Consider the following 24,174-nt stretch of genomic DNA (forward strand, 5'->3'; position numbering starts at 1 on the left):
GCGCAGGGCAGGGGAGACGAGCGCAGGGCAGGGGAGACGAGCGCAGGGCAGGGGAGACGAGCGCAGGGCAGGGGAGACGAGCGCAGGGCAGGAGAGACGAGCGCAGGGCAGGAGAGACGAGCGCAGGGCAGGAGAGACGAGCGCAGGGCAGGAGAGACGAGCGCAGGGCAGGAGAGACGAGCGCACTCCCATTGTACCGCCTTGATCCACTAACTGGGAACCCGAGCCAGCACGCCCTCCACTCTTCCCTCAGACACAAACATTAACATGTAATCGCCCAAAGCCGGGCGTGGTGGTGCACACCTCTAATCCCAGCACTCGGGAGGCTGAGGCAGGAGGATTGTTGCAAGTTCAAGGCCAGCCTAGGTTACAAAGTGAGCTCAAGGTCAGCCTGAACTTACAATGAAACCCTGTCCCAAAAGGACCAAAAAAAAATTTTTTGATGGCCTGGTCTCCGTATTTCTGTTTTGCTCAAAAATATTTGTCACGAATTGCACTGGAGACTACCCCTACCAGTTCGTAGTACCAGGGCAAAGTCCTGAGGGCTCCACACACCCTTCCCCGCCTCGCGGTCCTGTCCGCTTCACAGCGGAATCGCGGGATAGGACGGTGGGAGGCGCCAAAGAGCAGAGTTCAGCTGAACTCTCTGCTGGGGACCCTGGGAATTCCACCCACTCGGGATTGCAGCTCTCCCACCCACCCGCCATGCACAGTAGACAGGGAAAGACTGAGAAAGACTCAGGAAATAGGAAAAGGTTAAAGCAGTACAATGAAGATCCCTTAATTAGGTTTTAAAGGTACGGCACATTAAAACCAGTCAAGCCTCTCTGGGTCCCTTATATTTCACTTAAAGAGAAGAAAAATAATTTGCAGATAAAAAATAAGCCAGGCGTGGTGGTACAGGCCTGCAATCCCAGTGTTCACAAGGCTGAGGCAGGAAAACCGCCACAACTTCAAGATCAGCCTGGGTCACACGGTGAGTTTGAGGCAAGCCAGGGCTGCAAAGCGCGGCCCTGCCTCAGAAAAACCAAGAATAAATGAATGCCCTAGAAATTCCCCATTTGGGAAAAGGATTTTGCAACGGGCCCGAAATGCAGCGCGGAGGTGTTGACTCCGCTCCGTGCCGGCTGTCTGGGTTGCACAGGCTGCATCTACCAGGTCCCCCCAAACGCAGAAGCATGAAAACATGCTCGAAGTCAGGAGAAGAACTGGGATTCATTCCCGGATGCGCGAGCCTCCCCGCCAGGGCGGACTGCAGGAGGCGGGATCCTCAGTGAGGCCACAGCAGCAGGGCTGAGGGGACAGGGGCTGCGGGGCACAGCCCACAGAAGGGGAGATGCCAGCTACACCCAGAGGACACACAGCCGGAGAAAACATCCCCCAAATGAAAGACCCGGTCAGAAATGGGAGCGTGAAAGGGACAGACACTTCTCAGAAGTACAGAGGGCCGATAAATACATGAAAAAAAAAAGTTCCGCATCGCTGGCCATTACAGAAATGCAAATCAAACACTGAGACCCCGTCTTACCCCCAGAAAGAATGGGCATCATCAAGAAATCAAGTAATAATCGATGTTGGTGAGGCTGTGGGGAAAGGACCCTTCTGCACTGCTCCTGGGAGTGTAAGCTGGGGCAAACACTGGAAATCAGGGCAACGACTCCTCAAAAAATTGAAACTAGAAACTCCATGGGACCCAGCTATTCCCCTTCTTGGTATCTTCCTGAAACACTTAAAAGATCTCTCTCTCTCTCTCTCTCTTTCTCTCTTTCTCTCTCTCTCTCTCCCCCAGACAGATGCAGATGTCACTATGTAGTTCAGACTGGCCTTGATTCTCCTGCCTCAGCCTCCCAAGTACTAGAGACTACAGGCGTGTACCACCACATCCAGCTCTCCAGTTTCAATTCTTCTGTACAAAAATGAGAGTTTTCATATTTGCACCAAAGCAAAGTCTGGTAAATTTATTATCCAAACTAGGACCTTATAAAGGAGTTTTGCCTTGATCCCCAAACACATTTTAGCACTAGTCCCCAAGTGTGGAGGTATCTTTGAGGGTAAGCCCCTGTCCTAGCAAAATGTATGGAAAACTCCTAGCCAGTTTGTAAATTCCCATCTATGACAGCTTGAATCCCTAAAAAACATATATGTATACACAAGAATAGCTGGGTAAGCATACTGCTGATGTCTATTAGTTTATTGAAAGGAATAGTTAATGCTTAAATATTTTTTGACCAGTTTTGCATGCTTATATCTGGTAATCTGAACACCTACTATGAAGACAACAATATGCAATATAACAACCATTGTTGAATTCCTACCATCTTGATTAGTGGAAGCTCTGTATCATTTTTAATGTTATTACTTTTTATTGTCTTTGATCAACCTTGCATTCTTACATTTGGTCATCTGAGCAACTTTGCTGAAACTAACAACTATGTAATTTAATAACCATTAATTCCTATCATCTTGTTTTCAAATTCTGTATCATTTTTATTGTTTTTGTGTTGTTTTGTTTTTTAATCTATGTTGTTATTGTTTTTTTTCTCTTTAAAACAGTAAATAAATCTTGGCCAAAAAAAAGCTCTTAGCTATGCAGCTCATTGAGGAGTTCAACCTGCATTTGAAATGCAAACACGGAAATATATTCCAAACTCTTAGACTAAGACCCAGCTTATTTTTGTCTCTGAGAGACTGGCTGATGACCGACTCCCCCACTCAAAGCCTGTTCTGGATTTCCCCGCGGGCGGCTGCAGAGCTGAGGTGACGGGCTCTGAAAGCGCTCACTTCCCACATGTTCTCAAACAAAACGAAAATGTGAAGAGAAGCGGGAACATTAGGAGTAGAAAGTGCAGCCCCCTGCCCAGGAAATCACGACAATAATCAAAGAAACAATGATCAGGAAACGTTCAAGTTTGCCTTGAAATATGCAGAAGGGCACAGAGCAGCAAGAAGCTGTGACTCTGTAGGGGAATCCACACCGAAGGACACTGCCAGGAGTCCGTGCATAGCCCCCCTTCTAAGACCAGCTGTTGAGCTGCACATGGTCGCTCATGCGCATTATCCCAGCACCGCTCAGGAGGCTGAGCCAGGAGGAACTCAAGTTCACATGCATGCACTAGCTTAGAACACAGATGGGCTAAGGAATTTTTTTTGCTTTGATTTTTGAGACAGGGTCTCACTATGTAGCCTATGCTGTCCATGAACTCAGTGATCCTCCTGCTTCAGCCTCCCCAGTGCTAGGATTATAGGAATAAATCACCACTCCTGGCTTTCATAAATTAATATTGAATTGATTAACTGATTTACCTTTTTTGAGACAGGGTCTTGCTATGCAGTTCAGCTTGGCCTTGAGCTCAACTTTGTAGCGCAGGCTGGTCTCAAACTCACAACCATCCTCCTGCCTCAGCCTCCAGAGTGCTGGGGTTACAGGCGTGTGCCACCACGCCCAGCCCTCATAAGTAATATTTTAAACAAGTACAAAAAAAGGTTCCCCAGTGATAATGTTCTAAATGCCCCGTGAAGAGGTCTGGATGTCTTAAGAGGATTTCACTGTGCTTTGGGGCGCAAGTGAACGAGCCTGCAGCAGTGCAACCGGGCAAACCCATCTAAACGTACAAAGGCTCCTCCTGTGCTCTTGGGCCAACATGAAGACTTCAGGACCCAGGAGCAGGGAGGGGTGTTATGCACTTCAGAGTAGACACCTGGTACCCTAACTCAGCTCAGATAGGGCAAGGACGCATCAGCCTCAGCAAGGTCTCCCTGGTGCTCTCTGCTTCAGACACTGGTTGAATACCTGAGACAGTCTCCCTATGTAATTCAGGGTGGCCCTGAACTCACTATGTAGTCTAGGATGGCCCTGAACTCATGGGGATCTTCCTGTCTCAGCCTCCTAAGTTCCCTCAGCTGGAAACACAGGAGTGTGCCACCTCTGTAACCTCAGGTTATTATTACTTTGGGGTTTTTTGGTTTTTTTTTTTTTTTTTTGAGACAAGACCTTGCTTCCTGCGTGGTTCGAGCTGACTGGCCTTGAACTCACAGGGATCTTGTCTCAGCCTCCAGAGTTCTGGAGTCACAGGGCTGGGCCACCACACTTAGCCAAGCTCAGATTACTATAGCTGTGCTTCTGAAAAACAAGGGTTTTTCAGTGCTGTAAGCAAGGGTTCCCTGCACTCAGACTCGGGTCCAATCAATCGTTACAGCAGCTTGAAGCAGCCAGGAAGACGCTGGGCTTTAGATTCTTCAGAGGGACAAAGGCATTGCGGACAGGAGGGGAGGGGAGAGGGTCCTACCTTCCTCAAGGCGCTGCGCTCAGGCAGGTGAGTCTGCAGGGTCTGCACAGGAGTCCAGAGCCTTGGCTGAGGTTCCTGGTGGTCTCCAGACCTGCCCAATTTAAACCACTGAGCGGAGGGAGGAGGCCCGGCTGCCTCGGCCTTCCTCCCCAGGCAACATTCCTGCCTCTGGGCACAGCCACATTCCTCTGGGCGTGGAGTTTCTGTGGCCCCTTGGGGACTTCTAGTTTCTCAGGCCTGCCTGGGGGTGGGAAGCTAGGGACCAAGGGCAGAGGGGAAAAGCTCTACTGTCCCGTTCCTGTAAAGAAACAAAGGTGCACGGAAGGGAAGAAGCAGACACATTTAGGAAACATTGCAGAGTGCTCTAGACAGAAACCTGAGGCTGGGCAGGGCTCAGGGTGTGGCTCAGGGCAGGGCACTCGCCCAGGACACAGAGCAGGCCTGGGGTTGTCCCCAGCACTGAGGAGAGAAGAAAGGAAAAGTGTTTAAATGCACCCCAGAAGCCTGGGGAAAGGCTGGCTCGGGGCTGGGGTCACTGCGCCAGCCTGGTCAGCACAGCACTGGCACACACAGGAGGGAGGGAAACAGTGAAATTCAGACCAAGCACGGGGTGGCACACGCTGTAACCCCAGCACTCAGGAGGCTGAGGCGGGAGGATCACCACAAGTTTGAGGCTCACACTGAGTTGCAGTGAGACCCTGTATGGCTGTGTATAAATGCAACCTGCATCTGGCAAAACCTTGGGGCACATCCTCTGCATTGCTTGAATCTGTTTTCCTAGACTGTGATCCTAATCACAAAAAAAAAACATAATCTCTCTGATCACCAGGATGGGTGACTTTTTTTTTTTTTTTTGTCTTTTTACGATAGGGTCTTGCTGTGCAGTTCAGGCTGGCCTTGAGCTCACTTTATAGCACAGGATGGCCTCAAACTTGCAACAATACTCCTGCCTCTGCCTCCCAAGTGCTGGGATTACAGGCGTGTGTCACCACACCCATCTTAGGGTAGGTGACTTTGGGAAGGTCAGTGGAGCTAAAGAGATAACTTTATTGCCTTTCCTAAATTCCTAAATGTTTTTCATTGACAAAACAAAATAAAACAAAACAAAATTAAGCATTCCAATGCAAAAATTCAGGAAAATAATCAAAGAAGGGGAAAGTATTTGACATAAACAACCTAACAGAAACCTACCCAGTATGCTTGATAAATTCAAGAATAGTGGGGCTGGGGATTTAGCTCAGCGGCAAAGCGCCTGCCTGGTAAGCGCAAGGTCGTGAGTTCGGTTCCCGGTACCGGAGAAAAACAAAAAAATAAAAAAAAAAATTTAAATTCAAGAATAGTTGTTTTCAAAAAGAATATTAGCGAGGCGTGGTGAGCTCCCCTGTAATCCCAGCACTTGGGAGGCTGAGGCAAGAGGATCCCACAAGTTTGAGGCCAGCTTGTGCTACACAGTGAGTTCAAGGTCACCCTGAACTGCATAGTGAGACCCTGTCTCAAAAAAATAAAAGATTAAAAACCAACATAAACTAAATTAGTGTACATGGAGGTACGCTATCTACAGATACAGAGGATATTTTATTTATTGTTTTTTTAAAAAACAACCAAATCAAAAGAAAAACCTCAGGACAATCACAATCAGCAACATCTCCACTTGCTAAACTGGTAAATGTTATCAACTGACAAGTTACTGTAACAGAAGGGATCAGAGCCGAGCACAGAAATGTGAACAAAAATAAGCGTAGTAGAAAGGTGCCCTCCTCCTCCTCTCCCTGCTTGCGTTTGTTTCGCCTCTGCTGCACTCTTTACTGTCCCCTCACTTTGCACAAACTCTTCAGGGAATGTCTTGTACCAAACAACAGAACAATGAGATTTTTAAGACTGAGCCACTTTGATAGGGAACAGTTTTTCAATCATGAGTTCTTGATAAGATAGTGTCTTTTTAAAACAAGAGATATAGCTCAGGGGCATAGCACCTGGCAAGCTCTGGGTCCTGAATTCAATTCCTGATATCAAAAAAAAAAAAAAAAAAAAAAGAGAGAGAGAAAGAAAGAGAAGGTTCTTTCATCTTATAGACCAAATGACCCGACTTTGAAAAATATATCAAATCTAACGCTTCTAAATTACCCTTGATTTTGAAGTGGTTTTTGTTTTTGTTTTTGCTTTTGAAGTCTTAGAGATTGAACCCAGGGTCTTTGTTCTGAGCTACATCCTCAGCCCTTTTGTAATTATATTGGGACAAGAGTCTTGCTAAATCATGCTATTAAAAAATAAATAAATAAATAAATAAATAAATAAATAAATAAATAAAATAAATCACACTATTGCCCAGAAGGGGTTTGAACCAGGGATCCTCCAGCCTCAGCCTCCAACCATTCTTGGATTAGAGATGTGAGCTACCATGCCCAATTTGAAGTGTTTAATTCAAGTAAATAATGGAATTTAAAGGAAATTCTCAGTTCTCAAGGGGTTGGAGGATATTTAAATAAATACAGGTATTTAAATAAACTATTTGAAGACATAATTACTCTATGAATGTAAAATTTAGACAGAACATAAGACAAAGAAAAACATAAGCCCTTTGGAGAAGTCGAGCTTTATTCTCATTGTGCTTAGGAGTAAAGCCCAGAGTTAAACACATATCCACGTTCCTGCAGTCCTACCTATGGGCTGTGGCCTCTGCCTAACTCCCTGCAGATGCAGTGATCAAGGGTCAGTCAGACAGCAGGCAGACAGGAGGGAGGAGCGAAAGGGGAGAGGGAAGGGCTGAGGATATAGCTCAGTGGCATAAGACCCTGCCTGGCAAGCACAAGGTCATGAGTTTGATTCCCGGTACCAAAAAAAAGAAAGGGGAGAGGGAGTCTCGGTGACCACGGAGGGCAGGAATGTGTCTTTTTGCATGTTATCGTAGGGTTACAAACCTTTGGAAGATGTGGCCCCAAACAGAAATAGTTTAAGCCGGGTGTGGTGTAATCCCAGCAGTTGGTGGCCAAGGCAGGAGTTTGAGGCCAGACAACTGTAGTGAGATCCTACCTCAAAAAGAAGAAAAAGTTGAAAACTAAGACTCCATACAACAATAGTGAAAGCCCGCCTGCCCGCCTCCTCTTTCACTTACACCGGGGCAGCGCTGGGAGGGAAACCAGTCCTCAGGCACGCAAGGTCGGCACCTGCTGCGGAGCCCTTGCCCCAGGAAATTAAAGGCTTATTTCTTGGTTTTCTGTCTTCTAAGAGTAACTCCCTAGTTCTTACTAGCAATATGAGCGATGCACACTTCATCATTCTCACCGGCGTGCTTTATAATCCAGACAGACAGACGCTGGACAGACAGACGCTGGACAGCCCTGCCACACCTCTCCGCCTGTGTGTGCGCATGTGCGTGGTGGGACTTGATTTTCTGCCTGCAGTGTGAGGTGTGACGCGCACGAGCTATTTCCACCGCCAGGCCCTCCACAGCTGGAGTGTCCTTGACATGGGGTGTGGGGTGGTCTCATTTCCCTGGTGCCCGGAAAGGAGGAAGCCTCAGCCCTGATTTCCCCAAGGGCAGTGCCAATTTACATCACTATCAAAACCACACAGGGTGTTCCCCATCTCCGCATTCTCTCTGTTAATTAACTTTGTCTCTCCTACATCAGCTACTCTCATGTTTCTTTAAGGCGGGGTCTCCCCGTGTAGTCCTGCTTGACCTTGAATTCACTATGTAGCCTAAGCTGGCTTCAAACTCAGGGACCCTCCTGCCTCAGCCTCTAGAGTGGTGGGATGACAGGTTTGTGCCACCGCACCCTGATTAGCTAAAACTTTACAAACTGTACCAAATCAATGAGTTTCCAATCACTATTAGAACAATCCAATTAGGTGCTAGAGTAGTCCTCTTTAGAAGAGCAATAAAGTTCTCACATGACTGTACCTGAGGGTACATGCCTATAATCCCAGCAGGGGGAAGCTGAGGCAGGAGGATTCAGAGCTTCAGGCTAGCCTGAGACACAGTGAGATCCTGTCTGAAACATTAAGAGCACATACATACGCACACAACACACACGAGCATGCACCCACACACGAGCATGAATGAAACAAGCCCGCGCGTGGTTTCCTAAAGTTTTACAATGTGTAGCTTTCCTCTTTGATAATAGCAATTTTGCAAACATTCTTTCTCAGGGATTCAGGAAATAATCTTTCACTCGCACTTTCCGGCCACTGCTCGTCTCCCAGCTGTAGCCCTTAACTGGGCCACATAAGGATCAGAAGGGGACATTTTATGACAGGACAGTTTATGACCTCGGTTTCTGAAGAGAAATGTTTTCCATATAGTTAGAAACTGAGCTAAGTTTTTTTTTTAATTGCATATTTTTTCTTTGTAGAAGACAATACCACCTTCACTTAATCAGTTATTAAACACCACAAGCCAGGCATTCAGATACGATTTTTGACTTTTTTTTATGGTAGGAAAACTCCCAATAATTTCATTTCTTTGAATTTAGAAAAAGGGGGACAAAATTGCTATCTCTAAAACTGCCTGGCTGTAATTCCAGCATTCCAGAGGCTGAGGCAGGAGGGTGGATCACCAGAGTTTGAGGCCAACCTGGGCTACACAGTGAGTTCAAGGCCAGCCTGCACTGCATAGCGAGACCCCATCTGAAAAAAATAAATAAAATAAAATAAAATACTGCCTAAAACTGAGTAAGGAGCAAGAAAACTTCTGGAGACCACCAGGATGGTTTTATGCTCACAATCTACGATGAAGGCTAGATCATGCTTGCTGTGCACTGCACCCAAAATGCCCCAACAGCAAGTCCTGCCGGGGGGTGGGAAAGCAGCCATCACCCCCATAGTGGGGGCTCCAACTCCACACTGGGCCCAGCTCAGCATCCCCCAAAGCCATAATCAGTCCCCGCACCACACCTTGTTGGGATGCCACAAAGCTTGGGGACAGCAGCCAGACAAGGGCCTCCCTCCCACCGAGCTACACTCTAATTACACGGAAGTTCCTCTCCCCTGTGAGGGGGGAAAAAATGGAGCAAAACAAAGTGAACACTAGAAAAGTAGCATGCACTGAACATTCTGTAATTTTCATAACATTTCTTGTGTTTCTGACTCACTAAACAAAGTTCTGGGCACTTTAATTCATTAAAAATGACCATCTCAGGCAGGCATGGTGGTAGCGCACAGCTGTGATCCTAGCACTTTAGGAGGCTGAGGCAGGACTGGAAGTTCAAGCCCAGCCTGAGCAATTTAGAGACTTAGCAAGACCCTGCCTCAAGGTAAAAAGGGCTGTCAATAGCTGGGTAAGCTGGCCCATACCTGTAAGCCCAGTACTTGGGAGGCTGAGGCAGGAGGATTGCTGTGAGTTTGAGGCCAGCCTGGGCTACATAGGGAGACCCTGTCTCTAAAAAAAAGGCTGTCTGTGTAGCTCAGTGTGAAGGCCGGATTCCTCTCCTGTACTCCAAATCAATTATATGATCAAATCATCCCTTGGCCTGGGGGTAGCATGTGAGGTCCTGGCTTCAGTTCCTTGCACGGGGCTTGGGGGAGGCATCACCCCAGAGTCCCATTAAGTCCCACTCATCCCGATGAGGTCCCCGAATTTCTCTTCTGATAGTGAGATGTAATGATTGATACCATGGAAATTAGAACACCAAACGCAACAGGAAAGTCTCCCAAAATAGCCAAAACCACATAACTCTCAACTGTAGCAAACTCATTTTCCTATGATACTATAAGGAAAAGATAGAAGTATCAAGTGTTCCAGGAGAGTGTTAGTTACAATTAAGTATCTCAGAGCCGGGTGTGGTGGCACACACCTATAATCACAGCACTTGGGAGGCTGAGGCAGGAGGATCATTCCAAGTTCCAAAGTGAGCTCAAGGTCAGCCTGAAGTGCCCAGGGAGATCTAGTCTCAAAAAAAACAAAACAAAACAAAAAAAAAAAACCCGAAAAAACAATTATCTCAGAGGTTCAAGCTCTGAAACAATGTAACTTTGCAGAAGAGAGTATCTTTTTCTTTTTCTGGTACCAGGAATCAAACTCAGGACCCTGTGCTTGCCAGGCAGGCCCTTGTGCCACTGAACTATATCTCTGGTCCTAGAAGATAGCATCTTGATGTGACACCTGAAATTGTTACTCTCTATCCCCCAGGCCCCCTCTGGGCTATCTCTATTTTAAGAAGGGGCAAAGAGTAATAAGCAATAAGAAAGAACTGGCAGGGGTGGTGTAGGCCTGTAATCCCAGCACTCAGGAAGCTGAGGCAGGAGGATCTCGGTGACCTTGAGGCCAGCCTGGGCTACATAATGAGTTCAAAGCCAGCCTGAACTACATGTTGAGAAGGGGCAAAGTGCAATAAGCAAGAAGAAGGAGCTGGCAGGGGTGGCATAGGCCTGTAATCCCAGCACTCAGGAAGCTGAGGCAGGAGGATCTTGGTGACCTTGAGGCCAGCCTGAACTACATGTTGAGACCCGGTCTCCAAAAAAATAAATAACAAAAAACAAATAAACAAACAAAAATTTCTATGGGGCCCTAAGTTCGATTCCTTGTACCAAACAAAAGAAAGCAAACCACTCTGGAAGGCTGAGACAGGAGGATCACAAGCTCAAGCCAAGAGAGGCAATTTAGCAATTTGAAACTGCCTCAAAATAAAAACAAAAACATAGCTTAGGAGGTGGCACGGTGTGAGGCCCTGGGCTCCATCTCCAGTACTGCAAAACAAACACACAAAGCCCATCATATGACCAGAATCCTCAGGTGGGGAGCTGCTGGGATGCCACCTGGGCGGGCCCCTGGCTCTGTGTGCACAAATGTGAGGGCCCCAGGGCCCTAGCACTTGCTCCCCAGCAGGCCTCAGGAGCCGGGCGGGGTCCACAGGATAGGAGCGGCAGGGCCGCAGGCTTGGGTGGTGACCAGGACCCTCAAGGATGCAGGCTTCTGGGGCAGCACCAGAAGGGAACTAGGGACAGGTCCCAGCCAGGCCAGGGGGTCCCAGCCAGGTCAGGGGGTCACAGGCAGGCCAGGGGGTCACAGCCAGGCCAGGGGGTCACAGCCAGGCCAGGGGGTCACAGCCAGGGCAGGGGATCCAGCAGATGCTGTAGCTCCTGTGGGCTGGAGCTCTGTGTCTGACTGCACCCCAGGGGCCCAAGCTCCACAGGGCTGTTCCAGGTGGGGACACCCCGAAGACTACAAGACCCCCCGCAGGCCCTATCACCATGCTGACCACAGGCCCTCGGTTTGGGCAGCCTCTCCTCTTTTTGAACCTAGGGCCTTTGCAGTGAGCTACATCACCAGCCTTTTTCTTTTTGTGGGGGTGAGGGTGGCTGGGTCTCACTAAATTGCTAAGTCGCGCAGGCTGGGCTCCAATTTGCAATCCTTCTGCCTTGGCCTCCCAGAGTGCACCCCTACGCCCACCTTGCTTCAAGAGTTTGACAGTGGGCATCCAGCAAGGGTATGAGGAACGGGCTCAGGCATGCACTGGGCACTGGGAACTGACCTTCAGGAAGGCCAACCAGAGCACAAGCGGAGTGGACGGTCAGGGAGCAGAGGGCGCAACCGCGGGGGTGCTGCACAGAGCGGGGCTGCACTGGAGCCGGCGACAGGAGCCGGAGACCTCGCCTGCAGGCTCAGGGTCTCCACAGAGTCAGCAGCACGCTGAAGGGAAGGGTTTACCACAAAGGATGCGCTGTGTGTGTGTGTGTGTGTGTGTGCACGCGCGTGTGTGTGTTTGCGTGCGTGTGCACTGTCAGTGTCGAGCAGCTGATCTTGAGATGAAGCCAGGCGTGGTGGCACACACTTATAATCCCAGCATTCCAGAGGCTGAGGCAGGCGGATCACTACAAGTTCCAGGCCATTCTGGGCTACACAGTGAGTTTAAGACCAACCTGGACTACACAGCGAGACACTAACTCAAAAAGTGCACAAACCCCAAAAGGATTTCCAGGTGCAAACCAAGCTCATCTCTTCCACAGGTCCACAGATTCCACGGATCTGCACTGCCCAAACCACAGGCGGAACACTCAGCCCCGACCTCACTGCCCTCCCGCGGCCACACTGCTTTTTTGCTGTGTACTTTTCAGACTCTGCCCGAGAAATCGCTTCCTGCCTCTGAAGGAAAAGAGCTTCAGGTGACAGGCACGGCTTTTGTTTTTCTAAAGTTCTCTGGCCCTCAGCAGGTCCCAGACCTGCTCGTGCCTATGGACGGAGGTGACTGAGCAGGGGCATGGACAACGCTGGGGGCTTGCGCGGTCCCCTGGCGGGACAAGCAGGCCCCGGCGGGCACCAGGCCGACCTCAGCGCCTCTGGAGTGCCGTGTCTTCACTGAGCCTCAGAACCCTGCGAGCAGGGAGGGCCTGTCCTTCCCCTCCCGCGGAGGGCCCTGCAGCGCAGTGAGGTCACCTTGACTGACTTCCTCCCCACTCAAAGGATGCCTCCCAGGCAGGTATGATCAGTGAGAAAACGCCACGTGCCACTTGGGGGTTTGGGGTGCAACGATCCGAGTGGAAAGAAGCCCCTGAGAAAGGCGGGGTCTCCACCCTTCAGCCTCCTACTCCTTTTCTTTTTTAGGGGGCGCGGGGGACAAGGTATGTAGCTTAGGCTGGCCTGGAACTCATGACGATTCTCCTGCCTCAGCCTCTCAAGTGCTGGGATGATAGGTGTGCACCATGGTGTCCAGCTTCCCTTTGGTCTCCTGAGATGCTGACACCCGTGTGGGGCTGACGGAGGTTTCACTCTCACGTGGCTCAGCACTGACTGCTACACCTGGGCGTGTGCGATGGGGAGAGAAAGGGTGCAGACGGAGAAGGTTACAAGGTGAAGTACACAGAAATCCTCCTTTTAAATATGCTTCTGCTCATTTAAAAGCAGTAAGTATACTTTATTTAAAACAATAACAAATGGACAGGTAGCAAAATAGTTCAAAGAGCACTATCCTGCATGACCTCCTGTGTCTATTTGTGTTGTAAAATTTATGACAGTCAGGCGTGGTGGCGCACTCCTGTAATCCCAGCACTCGGGAGGCTGAGGCAGGAGGACTGTTGCAAGTTCGAGACCAGCCTGGGCTAGCAACCAGAGCTCAAGGTCAGCCCGAACTGCATAGCAAGACTCTGTATCAAAAAGACAATAAATAAATAAAATAAAATCTTATGACAGCCAGTACCTGTAATCTAGCTTCTCAGAAGGCTGAGGCAGGATGATCAGTAGAGCCCAGAATATCCAGGCCAGCCTGGGAGGTATGTCAAGACCACTACCCCTGTTTGTTTGTTTGTTTATTTATTTATTGTCATTTTTTGAGACAGAGTCTAGTATGCAGTTCAGACTGGCCTTGAGCTCACTTTGTGGCCCAGGGTGGTCTCGAACTTGCAACTATCTTCCTGCCTCAACCTCCCAAGTGCTGGGATTACAGGCGTGTGCCACCACGCCCAGCACCCGCCACACCTGGTTTAAAAAAACATTGAGAGAGAGGCTGTGACACTTCAAGGATAAGGTTCATTGGACCAATGTCTACAAAGAGGCAGCGTGGTCACTCCTCAGGATGGCCCCAGGAAAGAACACTGAAATCTTAATTTTAAAGTCAAAACTGGGTTTGGTGGCACACAGCTGTCACCCCAGCACTCAGGAGGCTGAGGCAGGAGGACTGCCTTGAGCTGGCTATCAGCCTGGGCTACATAGTGGGACTCTGTCTCAAAAAAACAAAAAGAAAAAGGTCTAGGCATTGATGTACATTGAAGCGGAAATCTTGAGCCAAATGAGCAGAGAGTGGGTTTATTCCTGAGACCAGCAGTTTTACAGGACACTAAGAAAAGCCTTTTGTCTTCCTGAAGGATAAGCAGAAAAGGGGCACTATTAGAAATAGCTGCTCCTTCTCAATCATCAAAGAGGTATAGGACTTAAATCACGGGACAATAACAGTGGACTCAAGTGAGAGGAACAAACTAGGAAGTCAACAGGAGGGAAGCTTCTGAAAGCCCATCTGCTTCACCAGAGAGAAAAGGTGTCCACATTAATGGGAAAGATGCCTACGAGGCAGCAGTGGACCTTCCCGTCCCACTTCCCGAGAGAGCCGACAAAACACAGATGTGACCAAGAGGAATGCACTGCAGTAAGCTGCACACAACCGCGAACCCCCTCGCCATCACTTTAAACACACACTTGCCAGGCGTGGTGGCTCATGCCTGTGATCCCAGCACTCGGGAGGCTGAGGCAAGAGGATCGTTGCGAGTTTGAGACCAGTCCGGGCTATGCAGAGAGCTCAAGGCCAGCCTGAACTGCACAGCAAGACCCTATCTCAAAAAAGACAAAAATAAATAAATAAAAAAAAAAAAATAAATAAATAAATAAACACACACTCATCCCATGGTCCTTGACCCCTTCTGCAGCAGCTCTAGAGTCCTCTTTCCTCAGTGTCTTTAGGTGCTGTGTGTGGCTGCCTTAATGTCCTGAATCCATTCATGGGTGTGTTTTTTTTTTTTTGAGACAGGTCTCGCTCCTCCTGCCTCAGCCTCCTTCAGCCTCCCAAGTGCTGGGATTACAGGTGTGCGCCACCACGCCCAGCATGAATCCATTCAAAAGTTTCCCTTCGTGGTCATTCTGACTTTGGGAAGGAGTCAGAGTCACAGTGTCAGACGTGGTGAATAAGGTGGACGAGGACACGGCATCATGGTTTTCTTCTCTTTGGTACCGGGAATCGAACTCAGGACCTTGCACTTAAAAAAAAAAAAGGAACTTGCAGGACCTTGCACTTGCCAGGCAGGTGCTTGTGCTGCTAAGCTATATCCCTGGTCCTAGCATACTGCTTTTATGAGCTGCTTTTCCACTGGGTGGCACTTGGCAGCAGCATTTACCAGATTTTTGATCACACCTCATAAAGATACTGGGGAAAGAGGACTCCAGAGCTGCTGCAGAAGGTGACAAGAGGGGCTGGGGATTTAGCTCAGCGGCACAGCCCCTGCCTGGCAAGCGCAAGGTCGTGAGTTTGATTCCCGGTACTGGAAAAAAAAAAAAATAGGTGACAAGAGCTTGGGGTGAGTGTGCTTAAGAGAAGGGGGGAACCGTAAGATTCACGGCACTGTGTCTCCTACTGTAATACACATTTGTAACTGTGAAATTCACTGTATATATTGATCACCTTGTGTGCAGATTTCTAACCCTCCCTTCACCAGGACAGTGAGTTTTGTCTGCTTGCCCGTTCATGCATGCCCCATTCATGCAAGCAGGCCTCGTCGGGGACAGGCGATCAGGAAAACCTTCCTGTGAATTCCTATGTTAAAGCCTGCAGGAAGCCAGGGCCACAGCTGGGGTCCGAGCTCCGTAAGTCTGCACGGGGCCCTGTGTTCTCCCTACACTACCCTGAGAAATAAAAATAATAAATAATAAGCTGGGCATGGTGGTGCACACCTGTAATCCCAGCACTCAGGAGGCTGAGGCAGGAGGATCATTGCAAGTTCAAGACCAGCCTGAGCTACAAAGTGAGCTCAAGGCCAGCCTGAACTGCCGAGTGAGACCCTGTCTCAGAAAGACCAAAAAAAAAAATAATAATAATAATAAATAATAGAAAACCAGAAGGAGCCAAGGATAGTGGTAAATAACAATGGGACAAGTGCTAGTAGAGAACTGAGAGCTTACGCTGTGGTGGTCTCTATACATATTATTTTTTGAGATTCCTATTATTATCTATTATTACTTTCCTCATTCCCAAATAAAGCAAGGCTTAAAGAGGTCAAATCATTTTCCCAGGAACAAACTCCTAATAAATGTGCTAAGAATAAGCCCCAGGCTTCTTCACTCCTGAAAATAAGTCCTGGCTGAGCTAAGCGACTGTACAAACTGAACGCACTCTCAGGGTTTTGGAAGCGAAGGGGAGGAAGTCCTCAGAGAGCGAAGGAAAGGCTTCTGGCCAAGCAGCGAGGGTTTAATTTCTCCTCTTCTTTTCTCTTTGGTCACTCGTCGGAGACTTTTCCAAAAACTCTTACACTTCCTTCCCCGCCCTTCACCTCCAAGGAGAGAAAATATTCTGACTCACGCTGGATGCAGATCCCAGCCCACAGGCGCCCTGGCTGACTCCCTCGCTCATGGACAGGATGGGGAAGGAGGGCGCTGCCTTGGCCACCCACGTCACCGAGTCAGAGGGGGAGAGAGACGCTGTGTGCGGAATTACCGAAGACTTTCCAACCCGGGAGGGGAAAGAGGAAGTCTATTTTCAGTGACAATGACGATGCTAAAAATATGAACAGGCGAGGGGAAAATGCTCATTCTGAGAGTCACCAGTGTGCCGAGTTCTGTTTCCTCATGGTGAATTCAAACTCCAGGCAGAGGGGGTCACCCTGGGCGTGAGACAGCCAGCGGAGACCAGGGGTTTGGCGTGGCTGAGGACCGGCTGGGAGCTCCCACCAAGGACACCGATACCATTGGGCATGGGGACTGAGGCCCCAGTCAGAGGCTCACCCGCAGAGGGGAGCTGTCAGGCTAAGGCCAGAAGACTGGGGAAGCAGAACTGTCGCCCAAGTCACAGAGGAGTAAGCGTGTATCACTTCCTCTTGTCCATCCAACTTCGAATGCTTTCCTACAATACCCCACCATTCAAGCTGGTTTATGGTATAGGTAAAGGCATAGATAGTGGAATTTGTTCTTATATCTTAAATATTTCAGGCGGGGGGGAAAAGCATATTAGGTTAAGCATGGTGGTGCACACCTGTGATCCCAGCACTCTGGAAGGCTGAGGCAGGAGGATTATAAGTTCAAGCCCAGCCTGGCATTGACTGACTTAGCGAGGCCCCATCTCAAAATCTAGAAAAAGGGGTGGGGGGACTGCTGACGTAGCTCAGTGCGAAGGGCTGGGTTCACTCACCAGCATCACAGGAACAGAAGCCGTTAGTCCCCTGCTCCACAGATGCCGAGAAAGGAAATGCTCTGATAAAGAGCCTGGCGTGGGGCCGGGCATTCACACAGATAACTGGTCTTCGGTAAGATAAGGGAATTTTAAGACCATGACGCAAGCATGTGGCATCTCCCTCTCTCACTACCTGAATGTCTGTTTTCAGAAATTCCCGGGGACGATCACGATCACACGCACCGCTCCAGCCTGCCTTTCCACGTCGCACTTCTCATGAGAAGTTCGGCCCGCAAAGAAACCCGGGGCCAAGACCAAGGGGATATGGACCAGTCAGGGTGGACAGCACACAGGCCAGCGGTGTCACCGCCCTGCTCCCTCCTGTTGGCTGTATTAGCCTAACGTAATACAGTAGAGATTAATAAAGAAAACATAGAGGAGGACTCTTCTCACTATGAAAATTAAAAATTTCACAACAAAACAATTAGAGAACAGCAGTAGTTAGTTACACACTGTGTGCCATTATCTTAACAGCCAAAATTTTACTTGGATATAAGTCTTAGACAAAGCATCTCTCTATTACAAAGAAAAAACAAACAGATCATAGCACAAAACTTTCTTTTCAATGAAGAGACACTAGTAGTATAATGAAATAAATCTGCATATATGTGAAATATTTTCAAAGTGATGGAATAGAGAATTTATTTGAATCTCTCCCTACTTCCTACTTATCTTCTATTTTGCTCTTTATATATGTATATATTATGAGTATTTTGTTTTGTTTTGCATGTTTGATTTTTGAGACCGGGTCTGGCTATATAGCTCAGGCTGGCTTTGAACTCACTTTGATCCTCCTGCCTCAGCCTCCTGACTGCGGGGGTTTACAGGTATGCTCAGCATGCCCAGCACTGATACATTTAGTCTATTACTTTTTTTTTTTTTTTTTTTTTCAAGTACCAGGAATCGAACTCAGGACCTTTCGCTTGCCAGGCAGGTGCTGTGCCGCTGAGCTAAATCCCCAGCTCCCTGACACCTGTAATCTAAATGATTCTTATTTCTGCTTAAACATGTGTAGACCTCAAGGACTGGGTAGAAGCCTTCCATGCATGAGAATCCACATCCGGGATATCAAACTCCAGGATATTCGTAGATCTTTGACTCTGGCCCTTGTGTCCGTGGTGTGGCCCTTGCGGCTATTTGAGGGGGACTTGTAGCTGAGGGACAGAGGACACCCTGACCGCTGCCTCGGCGTGGACTCGCATTTGCACCCATGCCCGCTCTGCTCTTACCCGCGGCTCCGTCCTCACCGTGCGCTCGGGCTCATGTCCTGCCGGCGGCCGCGCCCATCCCCTGTTTCCACGCGGCCCCCCACGGGCGAGGGCGTGCGGAGCCCGGCAGCCGCTGCTCAGCGTCCACAGCCTGGAAAAGAGAACGGGAGAGGAGGTCAGCGCGGCGAGGCCGAGGCACGCAGCCCTAGATATCTGCAATTGGAAGCTTCCGCGACGCTGGTGGCCCCTGGAAAGTTAGGCTTCAAAGCTCTTTCTCAGGGAGATGTGCTCCCACACAACCACGAAACTGTAACACGTGCAGAGCACTTCACCACGCACAGTGTCCCTGGGCCCCCAAGCGTGGCTGTAAAAATCAATTAGTCTTGGAACCGCAGGCCTCTCTCACTTCACCTGCTTGGTCCTGTGGTTCTCAGCCTGAGTTTGTTTGTTTATGTATGCATTTGAGACAGGGTCTCTCTCCAGGCTGCTGGCCTTAAACTCACTACTTACCCCAAGCTGGCCTTGAGCTAGCAGTGATCCTCCTGCCTCAGCCTCTGGGATAACGCACGCGCGTGAGCGCTACCATACCTAGCTCCTCAGCCTGAGTTTTAAGGGCAGCACCTGGGTCTAACGCCTCACCCTCCTGTGCTGAGTCCACCTGGTTAGGAACCCTCGCTCCCCAGGTGCTTGAGAAACGGAGCCAGGATGCAAAATCATGAGCACAAGCTGGGAACCTAGAGCCACACTGCGGACTTCACTCCCACCTCATGTTTATTCAGTTTGGCCCACGCGAGGGAAACATGCAGAGTGTGGTGGGGAAGGTCAGGCTTTGCGACAGGGGCCTCTTGTGCTCTAGGGCCTTAGCCCAGGACACTGCACACACGCATGTAAAAAGATCACATGGGAAAACCTGCACTTACAAACAGAATCTAAACACACCTGCCTGTAATCCCAGCACTCTGGGAGGCTGAGGCACGAGAATCACAAGTTTGAACCTGGTCTGGGCAACTTAGTGACTTAATGAGACCGTGTCTCTAAATAAAACATAAATAAAGGGCTGTGCTTGTAGCTCAGTGTGAAGGCCCTGGGTTCAATCCCCAGTAGGGAGAAAAAAAGTGATGGGTGAAAATAGCACAACTTTTTGAATACATTGACTGCAAAGTGCCAGTCAAATGGCTTTTGGAGAGGGCAGTTTCTGACTATGCGAGGCAGTGCCGGGAGGTCGAAATAGCATGCCGAATGCGAGACTCCACCAAGGCACGTGTTCCAGGGGCTCTGAGGGAATCAGTGGGTTCCCAGCAAATGCAGGCAGGCCACAGGGTCCTTCAGTTAGCACAGCCGTGTCCAGAAGCCACTGTTGCTCTCTCACGGCAGGAAGAGAGCTCTCAGTTTTTCTCGAAGTCCTCCAGGAAGCGCAGCTGCACAGGAGCGACACGGGTCCTCCCAGCCCTTGGGAAAGAAGGCTTTAACCCAGGTGGGGCCAAGTAGCAAGTTCAAGGCCAACCTGGGCTACACAGCCAGTTCCCGCCTCAAAACACCAAGAAACAAAGACAAAGTCATGCAGCTTGAAATACTAAGTTCCAGCTGGAACACACTGCTGCTCCAAGCCTGGTATCTGAGGCTCCTATGTTAAGACTTCAGGGTTTCTGAGATGCCACCCACACACATGTATCTCCAGGGCTCCCTCTTGTCACCTGCGGGCTCTGTGCCCAGGGAACATGCACTCCTCTCCCTCTCCCATGAGGCAGGCCTGCTCTCCGCGCCTCCTCTACACAGAGGAGCACAGTGAGCCACCCCTCCTCCCCAGCAGCTCACTTCACTAACACAACCTCCTTGAGGACCGGTCATGGCAGCGCACACCCCAGCACTGCCTTTTTTTTTTTTTTTTTTTGGTACGGGAATTGAACTCAGGACCTTGCCCTTGCTAGGCAGACGCTGTGCCCCTGAGCTGTATCCCTGGCCGCTGCCTTCATTCTTAAGGTGAGCAGCAGTCTGGGTATATGTGTGTGCACACCATGCACATGTGTGTGTCACATTTTGTGTATCTTTTTCCTGTGAATGACACTGTAGCAACACTTTCAGGCTTTTGTGTGAACATGGGTTTTAATCTTCCTGGAGTGGAACCCTGGAACAGGAATTTCTGGGACATATGATGAAATGGGGAGTTGATAATTATCCTACACAGCGAAGGTACCACTTTATACTCCCATCAGTAACTCAGGAGATGCCGGGCCTGGTGGCAGATTCCTGTGATCCTAGCACTCTGGAGGCTGAGGCAGGAGGATCTATGTGAAGTCAAGGCTACCCTGGGCTACAAAGTGAACTGAAGGCCAACCTGAACTGTACAACAAGACCCTGTCCTTTAAAAACAGTCCTCACACATGTTAGAGCTATATTTTTAGTTTTAGTTGAGCTTTTTGTTCTTTAGACAGAATCTATCTTTTTTTTTCAGTCTTTTTGAGACAGGGTCTCACTATGCAGTTCAGGCCAGCCTTGAGCTCACTTTGCAGCCCAGGCGGGTCTCAAACTCACAACGATCCTCCTGCCTCAGCCTCCTGAGTGCTGGAATTATAGGCATGCGCCATCATGCCCAGCTCAGGGTCTCATTAGGTAGCCCGGGCTGGGCTTGAACTCACAATGGTCCTCCTGCCTCAGCCTCCCCAGTGCTAGGATCACAGGTGTGCACCATCATGCTCAGTGATGTTTATATTTTTAATTGAATGAAATAAACTTTATAAACTTGCAATCTTTCTATGGATAACATGGGTTCTCAACAGTTTCCTCTGAGCTGCAATCTATTCTGACTTTATCCTTATTAACTTTTCACTGTGTTTGAAAAATGTAGTATCTACTGTCTGCATATCTTATAGAATGTAGATGAAAAAGAACAGTATTAACAATAGGTAAGACTTGCTGAAAGCCATCTGCAAAGCACTTCTCACTGTGTCCCCTGTCCTGGTGGACAGGCCTCTAAGCCTGGGTTCCTTTTTTGAGATGGGGTCTTACTACCTAGCTCAGGCTGACCTTGAATGTGATCCACCTGCTTCAGCCTCCTTAAGGCTGGGATTACAGACAGGCACCAAACCTGTATTCTTACCCCCCGGCTCCATGGCTCCACTGCTCAGAAGAGACTCAATGGAGAAAGTGTTTCACTTTGGGAAGGTGAGCAGGCTTTATTTTCAAAAAGCAACGAAAGAACTTTCTTTTCTAAAAACAAGTCTTCAGGGGTCAACTGCGCTCTTTCCGCCAATGTTGCCACCACAGATCCGGGTCCTGTACACCTTCAGGAGGAGCAAGGACTTGGAGACCCAGGCCTGCCCCACACGCACTCCAAGGAGCACTGCTGGGCACGGCTTTTATCCTGTGACTGCAGTGTGTCCACCAGGCCAGTGGGGTCAACCCGGGAGTCCCCCAACAGGGTCCTCACCACGTGGGGCCTGTGCATGGTGGTTCTCCTCTTGCACACGCATGTGCACAAATGTGCACACCCACCTTCTGCAAGCAAATGATCCCCACTGCACAGTTCCCATGGGGAAGCTGTTTAACCTGGGCTACAAAGTGAGTTCAAGGCCAGCCTGACTGCATAGTGAAACCTGGTCTCAAAAAGATCAAAACAAAACAAATGTCAGCAGCTTTGAGGCAGTGGCTCAGAATGCTTTCTTTCTTTTTTTTTTTTTTTTTTTTAATCTTTTTGAGACAGGGTCTCACTATGCAGTTCAGGCTGGCCTTGAGCTCACTTTGTAACCCAGACTGGCCTTGAACTCGCAACTATCCTCCTGCCTCAGCCTCCCAAGTGCTGGGATTACAGGCGTGCGCCACCACACCCGGCTAGAGAATGCTTTCAAACTCAGTGCCAAAGAACATCCCTGTCCTAAGGCATCAGCTCTAGGGTGAGGAGTAGGAGCACTTCCTCCTGCCCCTCCCAATGCACGCGCAGGGAGAAGTCGCTCAGCCTCTGTAGAACCGGGTCCCTGGACAGAAACACACTGCACACACAAGGCTGTTCCCGGCCCACAGTCTAAAGAACTAAAGTGTCAAACAAAGCTGAAATACAAAGCAGCATCAGAAAACTGTTTAGCACAGCACTGCACTGCCCAAAGAGTTTATTGACAACGCAAAGAGGGAAGGGAGGGAGGAGGTGCACAAACCCCACGGGTAGCACATGAAGGATGTCATCAATCACGCTGCATCCTTTCCAGAAACACGCAGGAGCTGTGGGCATCTGTGGCCCAGGGCTGAGCGCGCGTCCGCCATGTACTGCGCCTGCGCTGATCCCGGCACCGCCAAATGACATAAAACAGTAAGAACCAAGACGGAAAACACACACCAGAAGAAAATACTGCATGAAGGTCAAGCAGAAAGGGCAAATATGAATTCCTGCCTCCGAACCAAACATTTCCATGGCGCTCAGCCACTTCCTAGCTCGCCTCCTCGCTTTGGTCAGAGCCCGGGTACTGGAGATGTGCCCGGCTCCTAACTGAAAAGCCACGGAGGGAAAGCGTTATTTAAATCCTTTACAACATAATCACCACTCCTAATACCCAGGCATCATTTTTTCTTTTCATCTTTTTGAGACAGGGTCTCGCTACGCAGTTCAGGCTGGCCTTGAGCTCACTTTGTAGCCCAGGCTGGTCTGGAACTCACAACCATCCTCCTGCCTCAGCCTCCTGACTGCTGGGATTACAGGCGTGCACCACCACACTCATCTATCCAGTCATCTTGAGATCCCTCTAGAAAGTTCATTTTGAGAGGAGAGGGAAGGCGGGGAGGGCAATGGAGGTGAGGGGAGGAGAGGTTAGGAAGCTGCGCTGACTGTCACAGTGACCCCGTCATTTCCTTTCTCTCCACACAGAGATTCGGGTATTGGACTGAGTTTGCACGGTGACTGCAGGACCGTGATGCCGCAGGTCACTAAGCCTTGAGCTGAATCTCAAGTTCTCTCCCCAGTTCGTACACACTCAGGAGCAAACCAAGGAGGCAGGCTGGCTCTAATCCTGCAGTCTGCATAGCCTTAAACGGGTCATTTAAGGAAGCCAAGGCCCGCAGAGGTCCACACCGTGCTGAATTCTATTCCCCTTGCTTTACCCTGGCCCCAAGGCTTTGTGAGTCGAGGGCACTGTCCAGTTCCGTGCTGATGGGAAAATACACGGGAGATGCTCAGGAACAGAAAATCCGGCAACACGAGCAGCCCTGCATCGACAGGTTTCCACTGATATACGCTTACACTAAACCTTTCCACGAACACCCAGCCAGGCACGGTGGCACGTACCTATCATCCCAGCACTTAGGAGGCTGAAGCAGGAGGATCACTGCAAGTTCAAGGCCAGCCTGGGCTACATAGTGAGACCATGTCTCACAAACTCCAAACCAAACCAAAACACCTCCCTACAACCTGAGAGCCACAATGCTCACTATTGAGGTCCAGAAAAATTTTATAACACATATTCTGTTGCTTTAATCTGATAACTTCATATTACAAAGTGACAGAGTAGATTCTTTTTTTTTTTTCCCAGTACTTGGAATCGAACTCACAACTTTGCACTCGCCAGGCAGGCGCTGTGCTGCTGAGCTAAATTCCCCGCCCCCTAGAGTGGATTCTTGGGAGAAAGGAGCCTACCAGTGCCAAGGCTAACTCAGACTGAGCTGCTGCAGATGCATGGATAGCAGCCACGGATGACGGCCCCCCCCCCGAGGACCATCCTACGGGTCCCAGGAACACTGCTCCACCTCTGGACCTTGAGCCCAGATATTTTAAACTGTAGTTCATTTTTCCTATTTTTGAAAAAAGCGTTAGCTTTGCATTACCTCTGTCTTCCAATG

At 49.4% G+C, this 24,174-nt stretch overlaps 1 protein-coding gene across 6 annotated transcripts in view; it reads right to left on the reverse strand.

Annotated features, from left to right (window-relative positions):
• The window catches only part of Tet2 (tet methylcytosine dioxygenase 2), a 77,373-nt gene extending 58,528 nt beyond the window's left edge, over positions 1-18,845 (reverse strand). For 4 of the 6 annotated variants that reach the window (XR_001231406.1, XM_013505408.1, XM_005406227.2 and 1 more), the window contains exon 1: positions 18,394-18,845. Coding sequence is in view for 3 of the 6 variants with exons in the window: in XM_013505408.1 (XP_013360862.1) it covers positions 18,394-18,410 (17 nt within the window). In the remaining 3 variants the exon portion in view is untranslated. Of the gene's footprint in view, positions 1-16,279; positions 16,316-18,375 lie in introns of those variants that run through there. The other 2 variants (XM_013505406.1, XM_013505407.1) reach the window with 2 other exon arrangements.
• Positions 18,846-24,174: the final 5,329 nt, after the last annotated feature.

The sequence above is a fragment of the Chinchilla lanigera genome, unplaced genomic scaffold (assembly GCF_000276665.1).
Source record: "Chinchilla lanigera isolate Chin_1 unplaced genomic scaffold, ChiLan1.0 scaffold00095, whole genome shotgun sequence".
Taxonomy (NCBI): domain Eukaryota; kingdom Metazoa; phylum Chordata; class Mammalia; order Rodentia; family Chinchillidae; genus Chinchilla; species Chinchilla lanigera.